The sequence below is a fragment of the Lepisma saccharinum genome, chromosome 16 (genome assembly GCF_977018435.1).
Source record: "Lepisma saccharinum chromosome 16, izLepSacc3.1, whole genome shotgun sequence".
In the NCBI taxonomy this organism is placed as follows: domain Eukaryota; kingdom Metazoa; phylum Arthropoda; class Insecta; order Zygentoma; family Lepismatidae; genus Lepisma; species Lepisma saccharinum.
In genome coordinates this window covers 5,841,079-5,859,775 of record NC_139244.1, presented here as the reverse complement: position 1 = coordinate 5,859,775, position 18,697 = coordinate 5,841,079, and the positions used below count along the sequence as shown (strand labels likewise).

General features: G+C 39.2%; 1 protein-coding gene across 1 annotated transcript in view; it reads right to left on the bottom strand.

Annotated features, from left to right (window-relative positions):
• Positions 1–18,697, bottom strand: part of LOC146000222 (ATP-binding cassette sub-family G member 1-like) — a 66,398-nt gene that overhangs the window by 33,596 nt on the left and 14,105 nt on the right. Inside the window, exon 2 of the mRNA XM_083137621.1 lies at positions 5,429–5,546. Within this exon, the coding sequence (XP_082993747.1) occupies positions 5,429–5,546 (118 nt within the window). The remainder of the gene's footprint in view (positions 1–5,428; positions 5,547–18,697) is intronic.

The window sequence follows — 18,697 nt, the reverse complement described above, 5'->3', positions numbered from 1 at the left end:
ACATTTCGTAAAATTTTCTTGCTCGCTTCGCTCGCAATGTCTGCTTTTCTTATAGAACAAGTTCAGAGCCATAAATAGCTGTGGGGCGACGGGAGTCGGCCCTGGCAGCCAAACGATACATATGAAAAAAAAGAAATCTTAAAGAGAATACCATGGCGCCCCCGCCCTATTAAAACAATTTCTTTCTATGAAACTTAATATGAAATATTAATGATGACACTGTAATCCAAGAAGTCATTGATCAATCGAGGGATTCCTATTTGTTTGTCAGGTGTCAAAACGTGTATTTCAAATAGCAATATAATACTGAACAATTCACACAATATTTTGCAAAATGGTTAACGTAACCAGTAGGCACACATTGTCTGTAGTGATGCAAGAGTCTCCCCTTTGAAGGAAATAGAGTCCGTGGTGAACTAAGGGACCCATGTTTTAATGTTTTAGCAAGTACAAAAATGTATTACAAATTTTTACAGAATTCATCAAAGTGTAGATAATATGTAACAATTATTATTTAATTAATTCGATTCTTCTTGCATAACACAACACAATGGTGTTGTTGGATTCTCGTTAGATTCCTTTGTGCGTAAAGATCTTGCATACTGGAAACTAGAGGAAATCATTATGAAGCATGATTTATAAAGGGCTCCCTTAATCAGTTCTGCAGAGAGGCCCAAAGCTGTTGGTACATATTAATCATCTATTAACATTATCGACCTGTAAATATCAAGTAGATACAGTCCCTATTAGCCTATTTATGTTAAACTTTATATTCTTTGGCAATCTGGAAAAGTCATTATCGTAATATTGCTACTTGATGTTGCTCGAAGTTTTTTTTTGTTCGTTGCAGTTTCAAGATATCATCCCTTTTCTGTTACTATCTCTTTTGGGGGAGGGGGCAAGTGCTTCTATGTACCCTGCCAATGCGACACAATATATTAAAAATTTGCCCCCTCTAGGATTGACTTCGCCCCCCATACAAGGAATTCCTGGCTACGGGCCTGAGGTGTTGGTTCTAGTGTTTCGAAGTAACTAGTTACAAGTAACACTTACTTTTTTGAGGAATTCTAACTGTAACTTAGTTCAGGCCCCCCTGGAACTGCCATCAGCCCCCCTGGCATTGCCTTCAGCCCCCTTGACATTAGGCAAAACTATTTTCTGTAATTTGTTTGCAGTGAAGAGTAAAAATGTAGACAGCAGATATTAATCTGCTCACAACTTTGGTGAAGGATAAATTCACAGAACATGAACAACAGCTAACACATTTCTTCATCTTATTTGTAAGAAGTATAAGTAGCGGCAAGTATTTAGAAGATTCTCTTCTCTAGACTCTAGAAGGTTCTTTCACAGGGCAGCTTCTTTATCTGTACTTTCGCTGCCCCTGTTGCGACCTCTCACTTAGACAGAAATCTGTGACTTTGATGACATCATGCAAATTTCCTCCACATGTGTCAAAGGTAAACAGCTCCCAAGTTTTTGGAACGAAGGGGAGTTTCATTGCTTGCACTTGGGGTGGAATGTACTGTAGGCACTATGATTGAATATTGTGCATTTTCTTTTGTGTGGTATAAATATCTGTATCATCAAAAATAGTATGGAGCGTGCAGTAAGGGATGATGTCAGTAGCAGTCAACACTTAAAAAAAACAATGTTTTAAAAGATATAGAAAAAATGTAGTATTTGTATGATATTTCTAAATCTCGTATAACTTAATTCCCCCCCCCCCCACATAATTTACCTTCATTTAATACTGTTAAACTTTTGAAAATTGGACTTGGTTTGAGTCATTCCATGTCAAATCAACCAATTTTAAAATAATTGGTTGCATGTCCATTTTAGAAAAATAATCATCTTTAGTACATACGTTTCTACATGTTTCTAGATAAAAAAAAGTAAAGTGTTCCCCTGTGCATAGCACCACGCCATGAAGGCGTATAGGGGGTGTGGGGGTAACGCCCCACACTTTCTTGATCCGGTCGTGAGTGGGGGTGATGTGATCAGCATCACGCCCCTGACCGCCTTTACCCCCCAGGGTTTCCCCCAAGTACCCATGTTATTCGACGCTGGGTAGGCGCCGGAGCCGCTTCCACCGTTAGAAAAGTTCCCGGATTTGAACCGGCCGGGGATCGAACCCGGGACCTTTAGCATGGTAGTCAGACGCGTTACCGACTGAGCCACCGCGGCCACCTATCTATCTAGATATCAAAACCAATGTTGAAAAAAAATTATTGTATTTTGTTCTCCTGGGGCAGCCATTTTTCCAACATGGCGCATGGCTTTTTTTGCTCATGTAGCATTTTTCAGAAACCTTAATATCTCAAAAACCAGTAGAGCTCGAGTCCTGAAACAAAATTAATTTTGTAGCTAATGAAGTATACTTCCTATGATATTCAAGTATGTTTTGCTTAAAATTGTATCGTAAGTACGAAATTGGGGTAACAATAGTTAAAAAAAATTGGATTTTTAAAGCCCACCTCGTCTTTCATAAATGCATATACATTATTTACAATTTCTCGCCCTTGGCTGTGGATTAGTTTCCGTCCATCGGGTTTACTTGCTTTCTCTGAACTGCAAGCTTCCTTATAGCAAGTACACTGCACATAAAATTACACACAAAACGAACACACACTTTAAATGAAGACAAGGAAGTCGATCACGTTGTTTCTTCGTGCTCACACAACATTTATGACGTTCGGCAACCCTGTCTGTGTGCACGATAAGGGAAGTTCGCGCATGCGCTTGCCGCGTTTCCGACCCAGCACACAGGTGGGAGAGTTTCTTGTCTCACCTCTTGTACTGTACAATGAATTTTTATTCAAGCAAAACTCTTTGCTCTATCATTGTTTCTATTTGTTTTATTTGAAATAATGATCATTGATTGTGTGGAATTTGCTTGCAAGAAAAATTTCAGCAGAAAGTAAATGTAAAAGTAACTTGCTGTTACTTTTAAAAAGTAACTTTCAGACCACTGGTTACTTCAACTACAAGACTATAAAACACAGAAACCAGGTCTAAACTTCTACCACTTTATCCATGAAAAAGATATAGGCCATTCCCTGACACCCGCTACGAGACTCGGCGGCAAACGGCCCGGCGTCAGCGCTGTCTTTCCCGGTGAACGGGGTCCGTGACGGTCGCACGCTACAGTCTGTTTTTTTCGCTCTCTCTCCTTTTCTGTTGACGTTGCAGACTGACGCCAGTATAAGCCTCCCTCGGAAGTTGTGTTGTGTCGTGTCCGTGTGTTGAAGATTGTGGCTTAATATGGCACCACAAAAGTTTACATTACAACAAAGGATTTATCTTGTCGAGTGTTACTTCGGAAAGAGCAATTGTGGACGACGTTTTGCAACGAAATTTCCTGGTGTTCCCGTTCCACATAGGACCACTATATTAAACCTCGTAAAATAGTTTAGAGTAACAGGGTCAGTTCTGAATAAAAGTGGAAAGAAAAACCCACGTGTACTTACTGAGAAAAAAACTCGATGAGATAGGACAAAGGTTAGAACAGTCTCATCGGAAATCTATCCGCCGCCTCTCACAAGAAACGGGTGTTTCAAAATCCCTCTAGGTCCCCTGACATGTCAGCCTGCCATTTTTATTTATGGGGAAATCTAAAAAATGAAATATACAAAGACAATCCGCACACCATCCGTGAGTTAAAAGAGAGTATTTATTGTACGCGAAATAGGGAGAATTACGGTAGACGAACTTGCAAATGCCAATTTCCTTCGGAGATGCCAGGAATGTGTTGCACCAGAGGAAAGACAAGCGCTGACGCCGGGCCGCTTGCCGCCGAGTCTCGTAGCGAATGTCAGGGAATGCTCTGTAGTTTGATAAGAGAGTTTATCAAATTCCATAAGCTTAGTGAATAAAATTTCCCCACGATCTGGGAAATGTGCCTTTGATTTAGGTGGGGTGAATTCAAATCTACAAATGTTGGGCCCCTGCAAAACATTATCTACGTCTATATGAGCTTGTGTGTTCGACATAAAATACACACACATGTGAAAGGAACGTCAAAGCTTTGCTGTTTTTCAGTTTCTTCAGTAGCCACCAGGCCCATAGCCAGAATTTTATTTCGGGGGGGGGGGGATCATCCGTTATCAGCAGCCTCGAAGATGAATTTCTCAACATATTACAACTTACGTATTATACTGCTAAGGAAGTAAATTAATTACTACGTAATCGCCACTTAATCGCTCAAACAACAAGCGACTTGAACGAATGCAGTCTATAAAAAAGCATTCACTGCACATGTGCGACAAGCAGACCGAGGCAACGCGTGCAGCTTGTCGTGCCGCTCGGATACGAAAGGTTGCATTCATTTCTGAAGGTTCGTTTCCAAGTTACACGTGCCGCTTGGCACTTCGGTCTGAAAGCTCCGTAAAGCTAACGTTCTCTGCCACCACCTGTTACGTCAGCATGATTTCCCCCTCTTCAGACAAAGCCGTAAGTGGCGGGTCATTAGATAACATTGTTTGCCCTCGGTGCCTTCAAGTGGCAGTCGCATTCCGAGGTGACGCGTGAACGTCGTTGCGAAATCAGCTGCTGGGTGTTCGAACACTTTTCCATTTCCCGAATTGCAAGGAAGGAATTGTCACCAAGGTTGCGTGGACAGTTAGTTGGAACTTTAGTGCTCGTGTTCGAATTCCCAATCACCGAAATGTGTCCCTCAGGCGGGATTAACCTGAGCGAATTTACAAAACCCACGTGGAAATCGCAACTGTGGGCGTGGTTAATTGTAATAGCCAATTGCAACGGTTCTTCAGCTGAGTTCTTTCTATTTCGGTTATTTTACGTCGCCTTTTTTACTTATTGGGTTAATCGCAACTATGATGATAAATGATGTTACAAACACAATGATATATATACTGGGTACATGTCGATGACGAGGGGCTAGGGACAGCATTAGCACCATGGGAAATACATGCTAACAGCACCAAACCTGGCCTGCCTAACCTATCCACGTAGGCATATAATAGCATAATTAAGAATGTAAATAGGTTTAACAAGTTATATATTGTTTATTTAAGCTATTGTATGCATACGTGAATAGACCAGGTTGTAGGATGGATTTGAGGGGCATGCCATGAATAAAAACGGACTTCAGTTTTACGTGAAACGAAATATTTATTTCTGTAAAGCGATAGAGAGGACGCAGCACACAGGTGCCCTTAGGGTCTGAAAATATGTCCAGAAAATCGACAAGATTCTTACTCACATCCAAAGTGTCATACGTACGTTCATGACTACCCTCCAAAGCGCATAAAGTATATTCTGACTGAGAGTTTGGACATTTCGTAACGTCTGTCTCGATTTCAAGGCAACAAGTAACCTTGAAACTTGAAACTGAATGACACGAAGAAATGAAAACGTGGGTTTTCCCTCCAGACGTATAAGAAATATACTTCCGGAAATGCATACGTACCAGAAACCGGCCAGGACGTTGAGAAGCGTGCTCTTTCCGGCTCCAGATGGCCCCATAATGGCCGTCAGTTCGCCAGACTTGAATCTCCCGCTCACATCGTGGAGAATTTCCTTCTTCTCTGAAACGATAACAAAAGGTCTGTAAGAAACTGGCACGCAAATTCAGAGAGCATACAAGATGATAACTATGCATTTATACCGAATGATCTTAAGGTTTCATTCTCCTGGAAAAGCCGTGGAATAGTAAGCAGTTGTTTTCCAACCAGTGACGGCCCCAGACACAATGAGTGTCGAGGCAGAACGGGTGGGAATATATTCTTGCGGGTTAAGTCACATTCAGTTTACTACATCTAAATAAATGGTGTCCCAATAAAAGCGACGGATTTTAAGAAAATACTGTATATTTACAAAATGACAACAATTTTTGCATCATTACAACGGGTAAATGTTCGATTTAAGAATGAAAGATGACATCCGGCAAATGTCCCCCGACAAGATCGAGAGCGCGGTGTTTTAATGTCTGCTGTCGAAGCTGTTTCCTCAAATTTTTTGATCAACTTTCTTGTAATGATTTTTCTCTATCAAAACTCGTTGTTCCTTTGTGTAACGCCCCGTGTCAACTTATAAGCTGCAACAATCGCTGATAAAGGAACTTGTAAGAACAGTGTTGCCAACCCAACCACAAGACATGTTGCGAAAATCAAACTTGGCATTCTTAAATCTGAACATTTACCCGTTGTAATGATGTAAAAATACTTGTCATCCTTTTTTTTTAAAAAAAAAAAAAGTATTCTATTAAGCATATTAAATCCGTCGCTTTAGTTGGGACACCCTATACAATAGCAAAAACACACTTGGAGTAAAAGAACATTTACTTATGTACTTTTTCTTGTTTGCTGAGAGCACTGTGGTAAGCTGCGGTGGAGTGGTTAGCACAACGTGATACGACGCCACGGGTCCCGGGTTCGAATCCCGGCCTAGGTGTGGGTGTACCCAAGTAAGCAAAAGTGGTTGGCCCAACGCAAAAACATACCGTTGGACAACGGTAATTTTGGCCGTGGTTTCTATGTTGACCCAACGTGTGGTTTCTATGTTGGCCCAACGTGTGGTGTCTATGTTGGCCCAACGTATGGTTTTACTACGTTGGCCCAACGTATGGTTTTATTACGTTGGCCCAACGTACTGAAAACTAAAGAATGGATAGGTTTGTTTTCTGATATCTACATAATCTATTGTGAGGCTAAATGTAAACAATAGTTCAAGTTATTTATGAAAATTTAAAAAAAATACACAGCACTTTCTCAGTCACATGGTATCATTGTTTTCAAGGCACCATACCTTCAAGTGGTAGCACAAAAACCTTCTAGAGTTTACTAATTTTTTCCACCTTTCATGGAATTTAGTCTGCACATAACATTGCTTAACCACCTTCACAACAATACCTGTAAAAATGTTCTTGTTCTACTACAGCAAAAGACAGAAATAGCAATTCCCAACATGTCTTTCATCCATGGCGGCTGACAAAGGACTGGTGAGTGACTGCAAGTTAAAAATAGCTTCTACTTTCATCAAAAATATATTATATTTCCAGTATGTGCTGTGACTGAAAAATTCGAAAAGAAATACACTGTTACATGTCACTTATTGTACACTCTAGAATTTTCAGCATTCTCATGAAAGTTGTCTTAGCATTAAAAAAAAGTTGTTTATAATACTGATTTTGACTCACGTTTCCACGGTTGGGCAAACATTGGCAACCACATTGGCCCAACGTAAGACCGACATCACTTTGCCAATCTTTCCCACGTAAAAACTGACGTTGGCCCAACGGTGGTGGTTACTTGGGTCCTTTCTGAATGCCACTTCATATCATCATCTATTCTCGCGATTAGCCAAAAAGTGGAAGCAGAAAAGCGACGATAAATAACAAAGAACAAACAATGAAACGAAAATGAAATCAATAGTTAGTGTTGCCCACGAGACGAGACTTTGGCCTGTCTCGTCTCGTGGAAATGCTGTGAAATGCTGTCTCGTCTCGAATTTTTAAAAGCCTGTCCCGTCTCGTCCCGTGGGCAACACTATCAATAGTCGACAGGACGTGGGCGTTTTGCCCTCTTCCCCCCTCCCTGTCGTCACTGAAATGCGTACTGGCTTTCCACATATTTGTCATCACCAGACCTCAGGTTTTAGGTTGTTAACCTATCTTTTCCTTTAGAAGTATGTAAGAAATAATAAGTTACGTCAGCATCTCGTTAAAAAATGCAAGAACTGATGAAGTTTTTAGTGCCCAAAACCTATTTTGCTTGTTAGAACCTATTTTAGGTTTATGCGCCTAAATCAAGCCCTTTTTTTAGGTTTTATATATTTTTAAAGGTTTTAGAGGATTTGTATGTCACACAGGCATTTGCTTTGTTTGGTAACGAAAAAATTCAATGCCGAACGTGTTTGAAACGTACTCTCTGTCGATTTCCCTTCCTCCCAGTGATTGGCGATTTTTCAAAGCTCGAAACAAAGCAACATGTCTGGTGCCACTGTTACCTGTACGATCCAAAGTGGTCTGATCTGTGTGGTCTTGCTCACTTTCGCGTCACTTCGGTGCTTTGTGGCATTCACGCCTTGGAAACTTACATTTCAGCATTGAAGTTTGCACCACTGACTTGTTGAAAGATTATTTTCAGCATACAAGATGATCCTCACAGACAAAATTGCGGAGTTTGACTGTGGATAACATGAAAAAAGACTGTTGCCTAACTATACGGCGAAGAGTGGATTTTAATAGCAAATTTCCAAAGGTAAGTTCTGCCACTGCCGTAGTGTTAGGCAACACACATAACGTTATGAAATATAGTGTGTATTTCAGGATATACGTAGATGTCCGATTTTCATTGCCGGTGACTGTACCTAATCAGTATTTTTCACGAATTTTGAACTATTTTAAGATTTTTTGAAGCTGACTTTGAGCCTGACTTAAGATTTTTAGGACCTATTCCAGACTTTTTGATTTAGCAGTTAACACACTCTTTTTCCCCCAAGTAACATGAAATACTTTACAAAGAACCGGGCCTTGTAATCAAGGGGTCCCGGGTTCGATACCCGGTGGAGGCACAAGTGGTTCGGATCCCACTTTAAACTGTAGGTCCAGTCCCGATTAGCCTTACTGTGCATAAAGTGGACTTAAAACACCAAATCAAATCAACAAAGAACCGGGTCTGTAACTACTACAGTGTATTTAAAGGTAAAAATGTAGTTCCCGGTGCACATTGTTACATGTAAACTGCGTTGTAAAATTTGTGCAAGTTATTGAAACTTGGGAGAGGCATGTTGTGCACGAGAAAACTGAGAAATAATATGCACTGACCTCAAACTGTATACGCTAGAATTTCCAGCCTGAATAAAGCGAATACCTAAACACTAGAGAAATTCTTCTCAACCTTCGTGAAACCATGTCACGGTATTTTTTTTTTTTTAAGTCAATGCCCTTAGCCGAAGAATTTTCCTCGTAAATCTTTACAGTATTGAAGATTTTATGCATGAACTAACATGTACCTAAATTTAATATTGATAAATAAATTCTAGCATAATCATAAGAGTAATAATAGTTTGATTACGTGTGTAGGATTGTTGACAAATATAAAAATATCGAAGACAAAGTGGTAACCTCGTCTCCTTGTAATTAAGTGATCCCGGGTTCGATAACCGGGGAGGCACCGGGCAGATCTGGTTCTGATTAGTCTATTTGTGCATAAAATGAACTTAAAAAACGAAAACTCACAACTCAAATATCATATTGGGAATATGATGATAGTTAACAACAACTTTCAGCATAACATTTCAGTGTTCAACATAGGCGCCGACTCCATGGGGCTTGGGGGGGCTTGAGCCCCCCAATGTTAACTGTGTGGGGGCAGAGCCCCCCCCATAATTTTGCATAAGGATCTAATGTATTATTGTGTTATCTTGTAAAGTTTACTCTGCATTGTACCACATGAACTTAACTTTCAATACACATTTGAAATGTTCTAGACCATCAACTTTGGGGGGCTAGGGGTGGGATATGACCGGAGACAGCAAAACACATGACTTTTTACTATATACTTAGTATATAATTATTATATACTATTATATATTAATCAGAGACATAATGAATTTAGCCAACGGCTTGTTAAAAACTGTTAGGGAATCCCCTAAAAGAATGCAAATATTTAGGAATATTATTGATGTAAACGAGAAGACTGGCCATACTGGACTGCGACCACTTTGCCCTCAACGGTGGACGTTGAGAGCCTTCAGGATCCAACAGATCTTAAAGAACTATGAAAATCTTCTCAATTTTTTTGAGAAATTTTCTGTGCTGGATACCTGGAGACAATGCTTCACTTCAAGACATTTTTCTTTCTCTTCCTCTACTGCCATGTGATGGGTTCAATAGAAGAGGTAAACTGTAAGATTCAGTCTCCACGGATTGGTGCTACAGAAGTGGAATCAAAACTAAAATACTTGACTGACATCTTTCAAGAAAACCGAATGGGTTTTGAGCAGTTCTGCCACAAATGCATAGAGTGCGAACCCAGCCTCGTTGATGAGCCAGAATTGCCCCGGCAACGTCACGTCTCTAATATACTTGAAAATCTTGATGCTGCCAAACCTCACAAGTTCTACACTCCAAAAGAGTATTATAAATCAATATACACTGACGTGTGTGACACAGTAAAATCATGTGTTAAACAAATACATGAATCTACAGGACTACAGAAAGTAACCGCCGTAGAGAAAGAATGCATCTCAGCTGTGAACAGTTGCACAACAAACTTTGAGCAAACGCGAGAATTCTATCGCCAAGATTTGGATGCCGCTAGGCTCTCCTTACACCTGTCCATGCTTGGTGATATCGCCAAACAGAAGAAAGTGGTTCTAACTACCATTCGTGACATAAGGAAGTTTCCTTTGGAAACTAGCACCCTCCAGGAGCTTCTGCCTGAAGTTGCAAGATTCATGATGCTCCTCCGCACTGTGCCAGTGACGACACCCACAACCGAAAGGTCATTCAGTGCTCTTCGCCGACTGAAGACATATTTGAGATCTACAATGGGGCAGAAGAGACTAAGCAGCCTAGTGGTACTCAACATACATCAAACTGTGCTTGATAATTTGGACCTGAGACCGCTCGTTAATGAATTTATATATATATATATATATATATATATATATATATATATATATATAAAAGTGCGTACAGCAACTTTTGCTTTATTTTGAAATCATGTTCATATGTTTTTGTTCTGTATGTCACTTTATATCTTAGTGTACATGCTATGTGTTTTTTATTATTGCAAATTAAATTTAAAAAGTAAAATATTGTAGCAAGAACAAAAATGTAAAACTATTTTCCTGCGATTTGTGTTAGCATTTATATAAATAATTAAATAAAACAGTTAAATATTGAAAATAATCGTTATTTTTATTGGTACGTCAACACTAAGGTTATTTGCCCCGTCACATGTCCTTTCTTTGCAGGTCTGTCGTGGACATTAAAACACACCCATGCCCTTGCCAAAACTCGAACCCGAGACCTCAGGATCAAAGCGAGTTGAGTCGACCACCCAACACGCTCGGCTACCGAGGCAGGCATAAAACTGTTAGGTTGGCCTCTTAATATAAATACATACTTTTAAATAAGAATGTTAATTGTTATCTAAAAAACAAATGAGCAGACACGAAAGACATAAAGAGACTTTGAAACATTTTCTAAACGTTTCTCATGTTAGATTTCATTTGCATGAGGAATATAATAGCTGCTTAAAAACTGCTATAGAAGACGTAATTGTTATTTTTTAAAAATGGGAGGGAGTGAGTGATTCATTCATTTATTTCAGTGATCAGAGCCCCCCCAATAATTTTGACAAGTCGGCGCCCCTGGTGTTCAGTATAGTTGATACGAGGGCATGGTATCGGGTCGCAGCCTGGCGGTTCAGAAACAATGCACTAGAGTATTTTACCATGTTGACTAATATATTTTGGACTAAAGTGCCTCCATGAGCTGACTTTTTCAAATAAAAGCAGTCAGGTAAATGGCCAAAACACGGCCTCTTTTCACGATGTTGAAGGCAAATTACAGCCGATAGATAACTGCATCAAAAATCTTGATAAAGCGAAATGAACGTTGTGTTTAAATCTTAAAACATTGTACATATCTTACTTTATTATATCAACAAATTAGAAGATCAAACATAAAGCAGGTTGGGCTCTCTTCTAGAGTATAAATACAGCTCGTTGGAATGAAGCATTCGCTACGCATGCGCGAACAAGAAACTGAAGCAACACGATGCACGGTATTGAGAAAACGGCACAGTCCGAGAGGTACGAAAGCGACACGCGACACGTTCATCTTGCCGTGTCTCTTCGGTTCGAAAGGTTGCATTGATTACTGAGTGTCGGCTTCCAAGCGACACGTGTTTCGTGTCGCATGTCGCGTGTTTCTTCGGTGTGAATTCTCCCTATAAGTTACGCTAATGAACGCTAATTCGATCATATTGGTTTGGTGTGGGAGGTGGGAATAATTGTATTTGCACGTACTGTGTTTTGTATCCAACACCGAAAGCTGAGAATAGAACTGGCGACAATTCTAAAACATACACAAGCCTTCTAATCGTAAAATATATCGACTTGGTATCGATATTTAAACGATATATCGCACAGCCTTAGTTGGGAATAGAAGACCTTTTCACTCTTGTGCCTTCACCAGTTTCTTCTTTGAGGATATGTGCCACCAATATGGATTTTATTTATTGGAATAATATTAAGAAATCCTGTTCTGTGTGACCGCAGTGGAAAACGCTTTTAACTCCGGTTTTGTGTTTTTGGCGATCAAAGTAGTTCTGCCGAGAAACACCCTGTAGTGCAAAGGCGTGCGAAGGTGACGGAACTGTTACAACTCTGGCGAAGCAACAACGTATGGAATAGTCGTGAAGATTATCTGCACGCATAAACTGTCGAACCAGCCTCGCTTTTGCAGCTGCTAGAAATGTCCTTGCCCTCATCTGCAATCGAACCAACTGGAGAGCAGTGTTGCCAACTCTTTGATTTTAAAAAAAACTTCCCAATAATATCAAGAAAATCAATTGAACGTGAAACTTAAATCAATACGGAAAACATGCAAATGCAGTACGAAATCCTTTCAAGCGGGAATGCAATGTCTGTCATATATACAGGATGGGAACTGCCGTTTTCTGAGGGCTCGTAGCGTTGAAACTTTACTAAAAACAGTGCCCCTATTCGTCAGTGTTTCTCAACCCGTTGCCGAGTCCTAACTTGAATTATACCGGGCAACGAGGTGTTCTCCTGAAATTTGTCATTTGAATCTGCGAAGCAATTTTCATTTCCAAATATTTTCCAGTGGGAATATTCTTTAATGAACCGAAAGCAAGCCTAAATGAAAAATTCAAGCCGCTTATTTTTTTAAAATCGAAGTACAATTTTTTTCCCAATTAACATTAACATTAAATTTATAATATAGTTACTGTATTTTCCGGCGTCTAAGACACACTTTTTTCCTTTACAAATAGGTCTGAAGAACAAGGAACGCCTTATACGTCGGTACTCAGTTTTTGATTACCTCCATTTCTGGAAATTTTATCAGTTCTGAGTTGGCCTCCTCCTCTTTCTTTTTGCTGTGTGTGACGAAGAAGATTAAAATGTATTCTTTCCTATACCTTGTCTCATCTATCATTGGAGCAAGCGAAGGAAAACAAGTCTCTGCGTAAGTAGGGACGCGAAACGGCTGCACCAATGAGCATGTGAGAGGGAACGGGATTGCGTGGAGGGGGAAAGCGACTGCCTTGAAGCAGCGTGTACTGCTTCGCTGTAGCCACTCGATTTCCTCCCCTTCTCTGACGTTATGCGCGGCCGCATATTACTTTATATTTGAAATACTGTGAATAAATTCGGTTATAAAGATTTTTCACTCAAAAATGTGTACGTTGACAAATACGGTATCTGTTTTACGAGGAAAATAATGTAGTCATCGTTTTCCCAATTAGTATCAAATGAAATTTTTCGGCGTTCAAACTGCAACGTGCCAAGTTAGTTTACTTGTGTTGGCCTAAGGAAACCACAATATTTTATTACAGCCAGTGGATGACGCGTAACAAACTAGGCAGAAAACCTATGAAGTTATACCATTTTGTTTCTTACTCTTAACTCGGAGTAGGGAAGGAATGTTCAATGCCATGCCCAAGTAGGAAGCTGTGTAACAATGTCTATTAGAACAATATTTTGTTTCACAAAATAGTTTTATCACAAAAGGTACACTTCGCAACATCTTATTTGACCGCCCCGAAAGAATTCTAAGTCCCGAAATCGTAAACTTAGCAACATTGCACTTCAGCTCCAGGTGAGAGTAGCCAACTTTGAGTAGGTCCTTCCACTAGACGAAAAACGCTGCGGTGAGAGGTTTTCAACTTAACACTTTCCATGAACTTAGAAACTACAAACTGCTATTATAATACACAATCAAACAGAAATAATAAATTAGAAAAAGAACCTTGAGCGATATTTACGATTCTGCTTGCTCGACTTGAAATTTGGGGGTTTGAAACACTGAATAGAGTATTTCTCCACCTGGAGGAAATTGCCATCAAGTTTGTGCAGAAAGAAACAAATTTGTGAGGATTTTATGCGACATTTTATTTACAATACCTTGCATAATATCGAACAGTTCTCAAAAACATATATTTTACACGACTTGTCGAGAAAATGTGATTCAAACACAGGAAGGTGGGAGTCTTCATAAACCTCAACATGTTTTTAAGGGTATAAAGTCATTAAGTTAACGTAGAGCAGTTGGTTAGGCGCTATTATCCAAATTTTTCGTCAAGTGTGAAAGGTCGCTGGTTCAAATCCCACCCTCTCCTCTTTCTTCTTCTTTTTTTTGTTTGTTTGCTGAACAGATACCGTTGATATTAGAATATTTAAAAAATGAATCCGATGCACATTTGAGGGACGTCCCTTCTGCGCATATTTCCCCTTAGATGTTGCAGATTTCCAGGATTTAAAGTTAAAACTTATCCTTTTAGTTATTGTTCATATGTTGTGTTAACACACACATCATGATTAATTCACAAATCACATATATATATTCAGGATGCAAAATTTAATGTTATTTAAGTTATGTATTTTTGTTCTTCACTGACACCTAAAATATTGATTATTTGATTTCGATATACTAAAAAAAGATATACAGTTATGTTAAGGAGTGATGTAGTGCAGTACTGTAACGAAGGAGAGCGTTTAATGAGTTCAAATTGCTAAGATTGGTAATTTTATGTCCGTTCCTTCGTAATGACTGTTTTCAATCCCCTCACCACCATCTTACCATGCGTCTAAAACTAATAGTAAATCGCTAATTAACATAAGTAAATTGTTATTGGGACGAAGGCCAATTCGATAAGAAACTACTAATAAGTATTTATATAGTGAGTGACAAACAAAAAATTCAAAACCTCATAATGATCGTTAATTCCTCGCTGCTTCGTATCTAAAATGTTTGTCTTCTTTGAACAGAAAGTACGAGTATCAGATATAACAAACTTTCCGCACTAACTTTGCAATATTCGAAACCACCATTACAGACTTAGCTCTATGTAACTTGATTCTGCGCATTCCACGTGGCATGTGACTTCCTCCTATCATCGAAATAACTTTCTCTTACTATTTCCTTTCCTCACGTGAAATACAGAGACCAATGTTAACTTCTTAGCACGGTGGATAAACTTTACACCCAACGATATACTCCTGAAAAAAATCCTGCCTAGGTGGAGAATCGAACCTACGACCTCCCTCGTGAATATCAAGCACGCTACCTCTTCTCCAGATAGCTCATGTTAAAAGTTGCTACCAGTTTGAAAAAACCAATTCACACATAATGTCATATCTATAATTTCATCATGGCAATTTTCATGAGGAAACGAATTCAGATAAAATCGAGAATCGCTGAAAGGGAAAATGATGAACATGTCTATTGGCGTTTTGTCATATTTTGTAAATTGTGTAAAAATTCCGTGTTTTGAACAAGCAATCGTTTAGTTACGAAGTATTTTGTTGTTTGTTTAAAGTAGGAACAGGAGAGCGAAAAGGAGTCATTTAACAAGAATCTTCAGCTTTTTTCTAAAGACTGTATGAAAAGAGAGAGGAACGTATGAAATATAAAATATGTATGAAATTTAAACAATGGAAACCTTGAAAGATAATACTAACGAACTTCAAACTATGAAAAACATATTTTCGTGGTGGAAAACTCCAAGTCATTTTCGAAATATGAACTTGATGTTTTTCTTTATTATGAAGTGGAGATATGGGACGATACGATCCCTCAGCAAGAAAATTTTAAGTAAGCTACCTCCAACTTTGTCAATGATCATAATTACTAATTTGGGTCCGGAAGTTGATGAAAGATCAACATTTCTTCTGACCCTTAAAAACAATGCTAAACCTGATATCATGTCCGTTTCCCTTCAGTTAGAGCCGGAAAACACTTTCTATTTTACATTTTTTTTTTCGGCCTTTTTTGGCTGCAATTACACTCTGGTATACGCGAAGCAGAACTGTATTTTCGGATGCTGGCCGACTACAGTATCATAGAAGGCCCACTCTGAAAGGAGACGAATTGGTTGATTTGGTGTTTTAAGTCAACTTTATGCATAGTAAGGCTAATCGGGACTCGACCTACAGTTTAAAGTGGGATCCGAACCGAGTGCATAAAATAACGTGAACCGTGTGGTGTAGGGGGATCGTTTGCTTATGGAATGGAAGGTCATGGGTTCAAACCTACTTCTTTGCAAAATCTTTTTCGGGAAGTAAACGGCTTTGGACGAGAATGCTTATCTACGTTTCTTGAATATTTCCGTTGATATTTATGCGATTTATGTCCAGCATTTCCGGATGCAGAAAGTTGACATGTAAGTTCTTAATATGTGTTAACTTATAACAGCTGAATGAAAGGAAAAGTATTTCCTAAAATCCTGCCAATCACTGAAATATTATTAAAAACATTAGTAGAAGCATTACTTGAGGCATGCACAGTCGCGACGATTATGGAGTGTGGAGGGGCAGATGACCCCGCACTGTGCTAAACATTATCTACGAAGGGAAAGAAACTGTCCTTGTCCTCTGCCCTCCCCCCACCTTGCCCCATCAGTTTTGAAACCCAATCGCCGCCACTGAGCATGCATCGCATAAATATTTACAGTAATATCATATAATATTATATTACGTTATTAGAACACTTCGTACTCTGTAAATAAAATGGAAAAAATAATCAGGAAAGGGTGGGATTTGAACCTACGATGTTTCGATCTGGACGAAAACAGTAAAAAAACGAAAGTGTAGTCATCTAACCAACTACTCCACGAGATTGCTAACAGAAAGCTCAGTAAAACACGTTAATCTCAGTTGAAGCAACATTGTGCCGGAGTTTCGAACCATTTTTAGCCAAGAACCAAGGAAAAGACACACTTTGCAGAATCGTTTGGTGTTGTGCAAGGTATCTTTACTAAACATTTCGCATAAAATCATCATAAATTTGCCTTCTTGCATTCAAATCTGACCGCAATTATTTCCAGGTGGATGAGAACCTGTTCATGTTTCACAATGCACATACATTTTCCTATTTTCAAATTCAGAACGAAGAATCTTGAGATATTTTTAACATTCGTATTTCTACTTAACATTTTTTTGTCTACTCGTATATTTTATAACTGCTTTAGGGTATCTTTATTTTATGGAATGTGAAAGAATGAAAAAAAAATCACGAGCGTTTTCATTCAGGTAGAAGAAATGTTGCAAAATTGGCTACTCTTAGTTGGCTCTGAAGCACTATGCTGCCAAATTTACGAATTCCGGACTTGGAAATTTTTCAGGGCGGTCAAATAAGATGTTGCGAAATGTACAATTATATCATCTGAGGAAATGGGTTTCTAATCCGACATACATGTTTAAATAAGGGATTAAATTACAAAGCAACATGGTTTGTATTAGAGAATAAAGCAATTCCTTTAATCATCATGAAACAAATGCAATTTCTTTGAACCATTGAGCCCTCAATGTCATTTACAGAAGACACAGACATATAGGTCGTGTTCTGCACCTGCACATTGAACATGAGCCCAAAGATTGCACTTGATACACATTATTCATTCTTCACCACTGGCATCTTCAGAATAAAGTCCTTCGCCAAAATACATTCAGCATCTAGGATATCTTCATCTCGCGCAACGGTTTAGGGAACGACGCCATCAATAACAATAAACTCAAAAATTTACAAACACCACATCTTCAATACATGTTCGGAATCGTTATTCTATCTACAATGGCCTGATAAAACTGTAAAACTTTACTCATCCTTCCAGTATGAATAATATAGTGTTATGCACAGATAAGCAAAAGTATTGAAATCACCGAAAAACAAAAATCTCTCCATACAAAAAGAAACCCGTCAGCAGCGCTCGTTTCACTGGTCGCACATTATCTTCGAAGCCTAAAGAATAGATTTACCATGTTACCGCAAAGCGTCAGGACTTCTGGGCTCTGAAATAGTGGTGTGTCGGTTTAGGAGCCCTTTGTCAGTTTTGGTGACTTTCTCTACTCTTGATAAACCTATGAAGTATTACTCTTGATAAACCTATTAGGTATTACTCTTTATGATTGTGCCGTAATTTATTTGTAAGTATTTAATTCGAATTGTGCCATGTAGAAAGTTCTGGAAAATTGAAAAGAAAAGAACTTTCAAGTAAAATTGTTAGGATCGGGGGCATCGACTTTTAAAAGAAGAATTTACCGCGCCGCGGACTCCCACTGCTCAAATGTGTCGGTGTTGTAGGCGACGCCCTGTATTAATTGCTGACAGTGGATTCGTAGGAGGGGAGGGTGGGTGCAAAATGATATACTGTCTCTTTCGGGAAGCATTTGCGAGATTCAGAAAGTTCGTGTCTATTCTTTCAGTGAAGATAATTTCTAGATATCAGTGAACATTTGTCACTTTTGTAGGCCGGTAGAAGGAGGCTGCATCGCCGAACTCAACAGCTGTAACGGTCTAGCAATAGAGGGTGCATAAGTTTGTGTCTCCCCTTTCTTTCCTTCATTTGGAGCGGTAAAGTGTGTGTGAGGTCTGTGTAGCAAGGTCGCGCATAACGGTAGAGTAGGGAAGAAAGCGAGTGGGTGGAGTAGAGCAGTGTGTGCTGGTGCAAACGGCTTTTGTAGCTGTAGCCGCGTTTGCCCC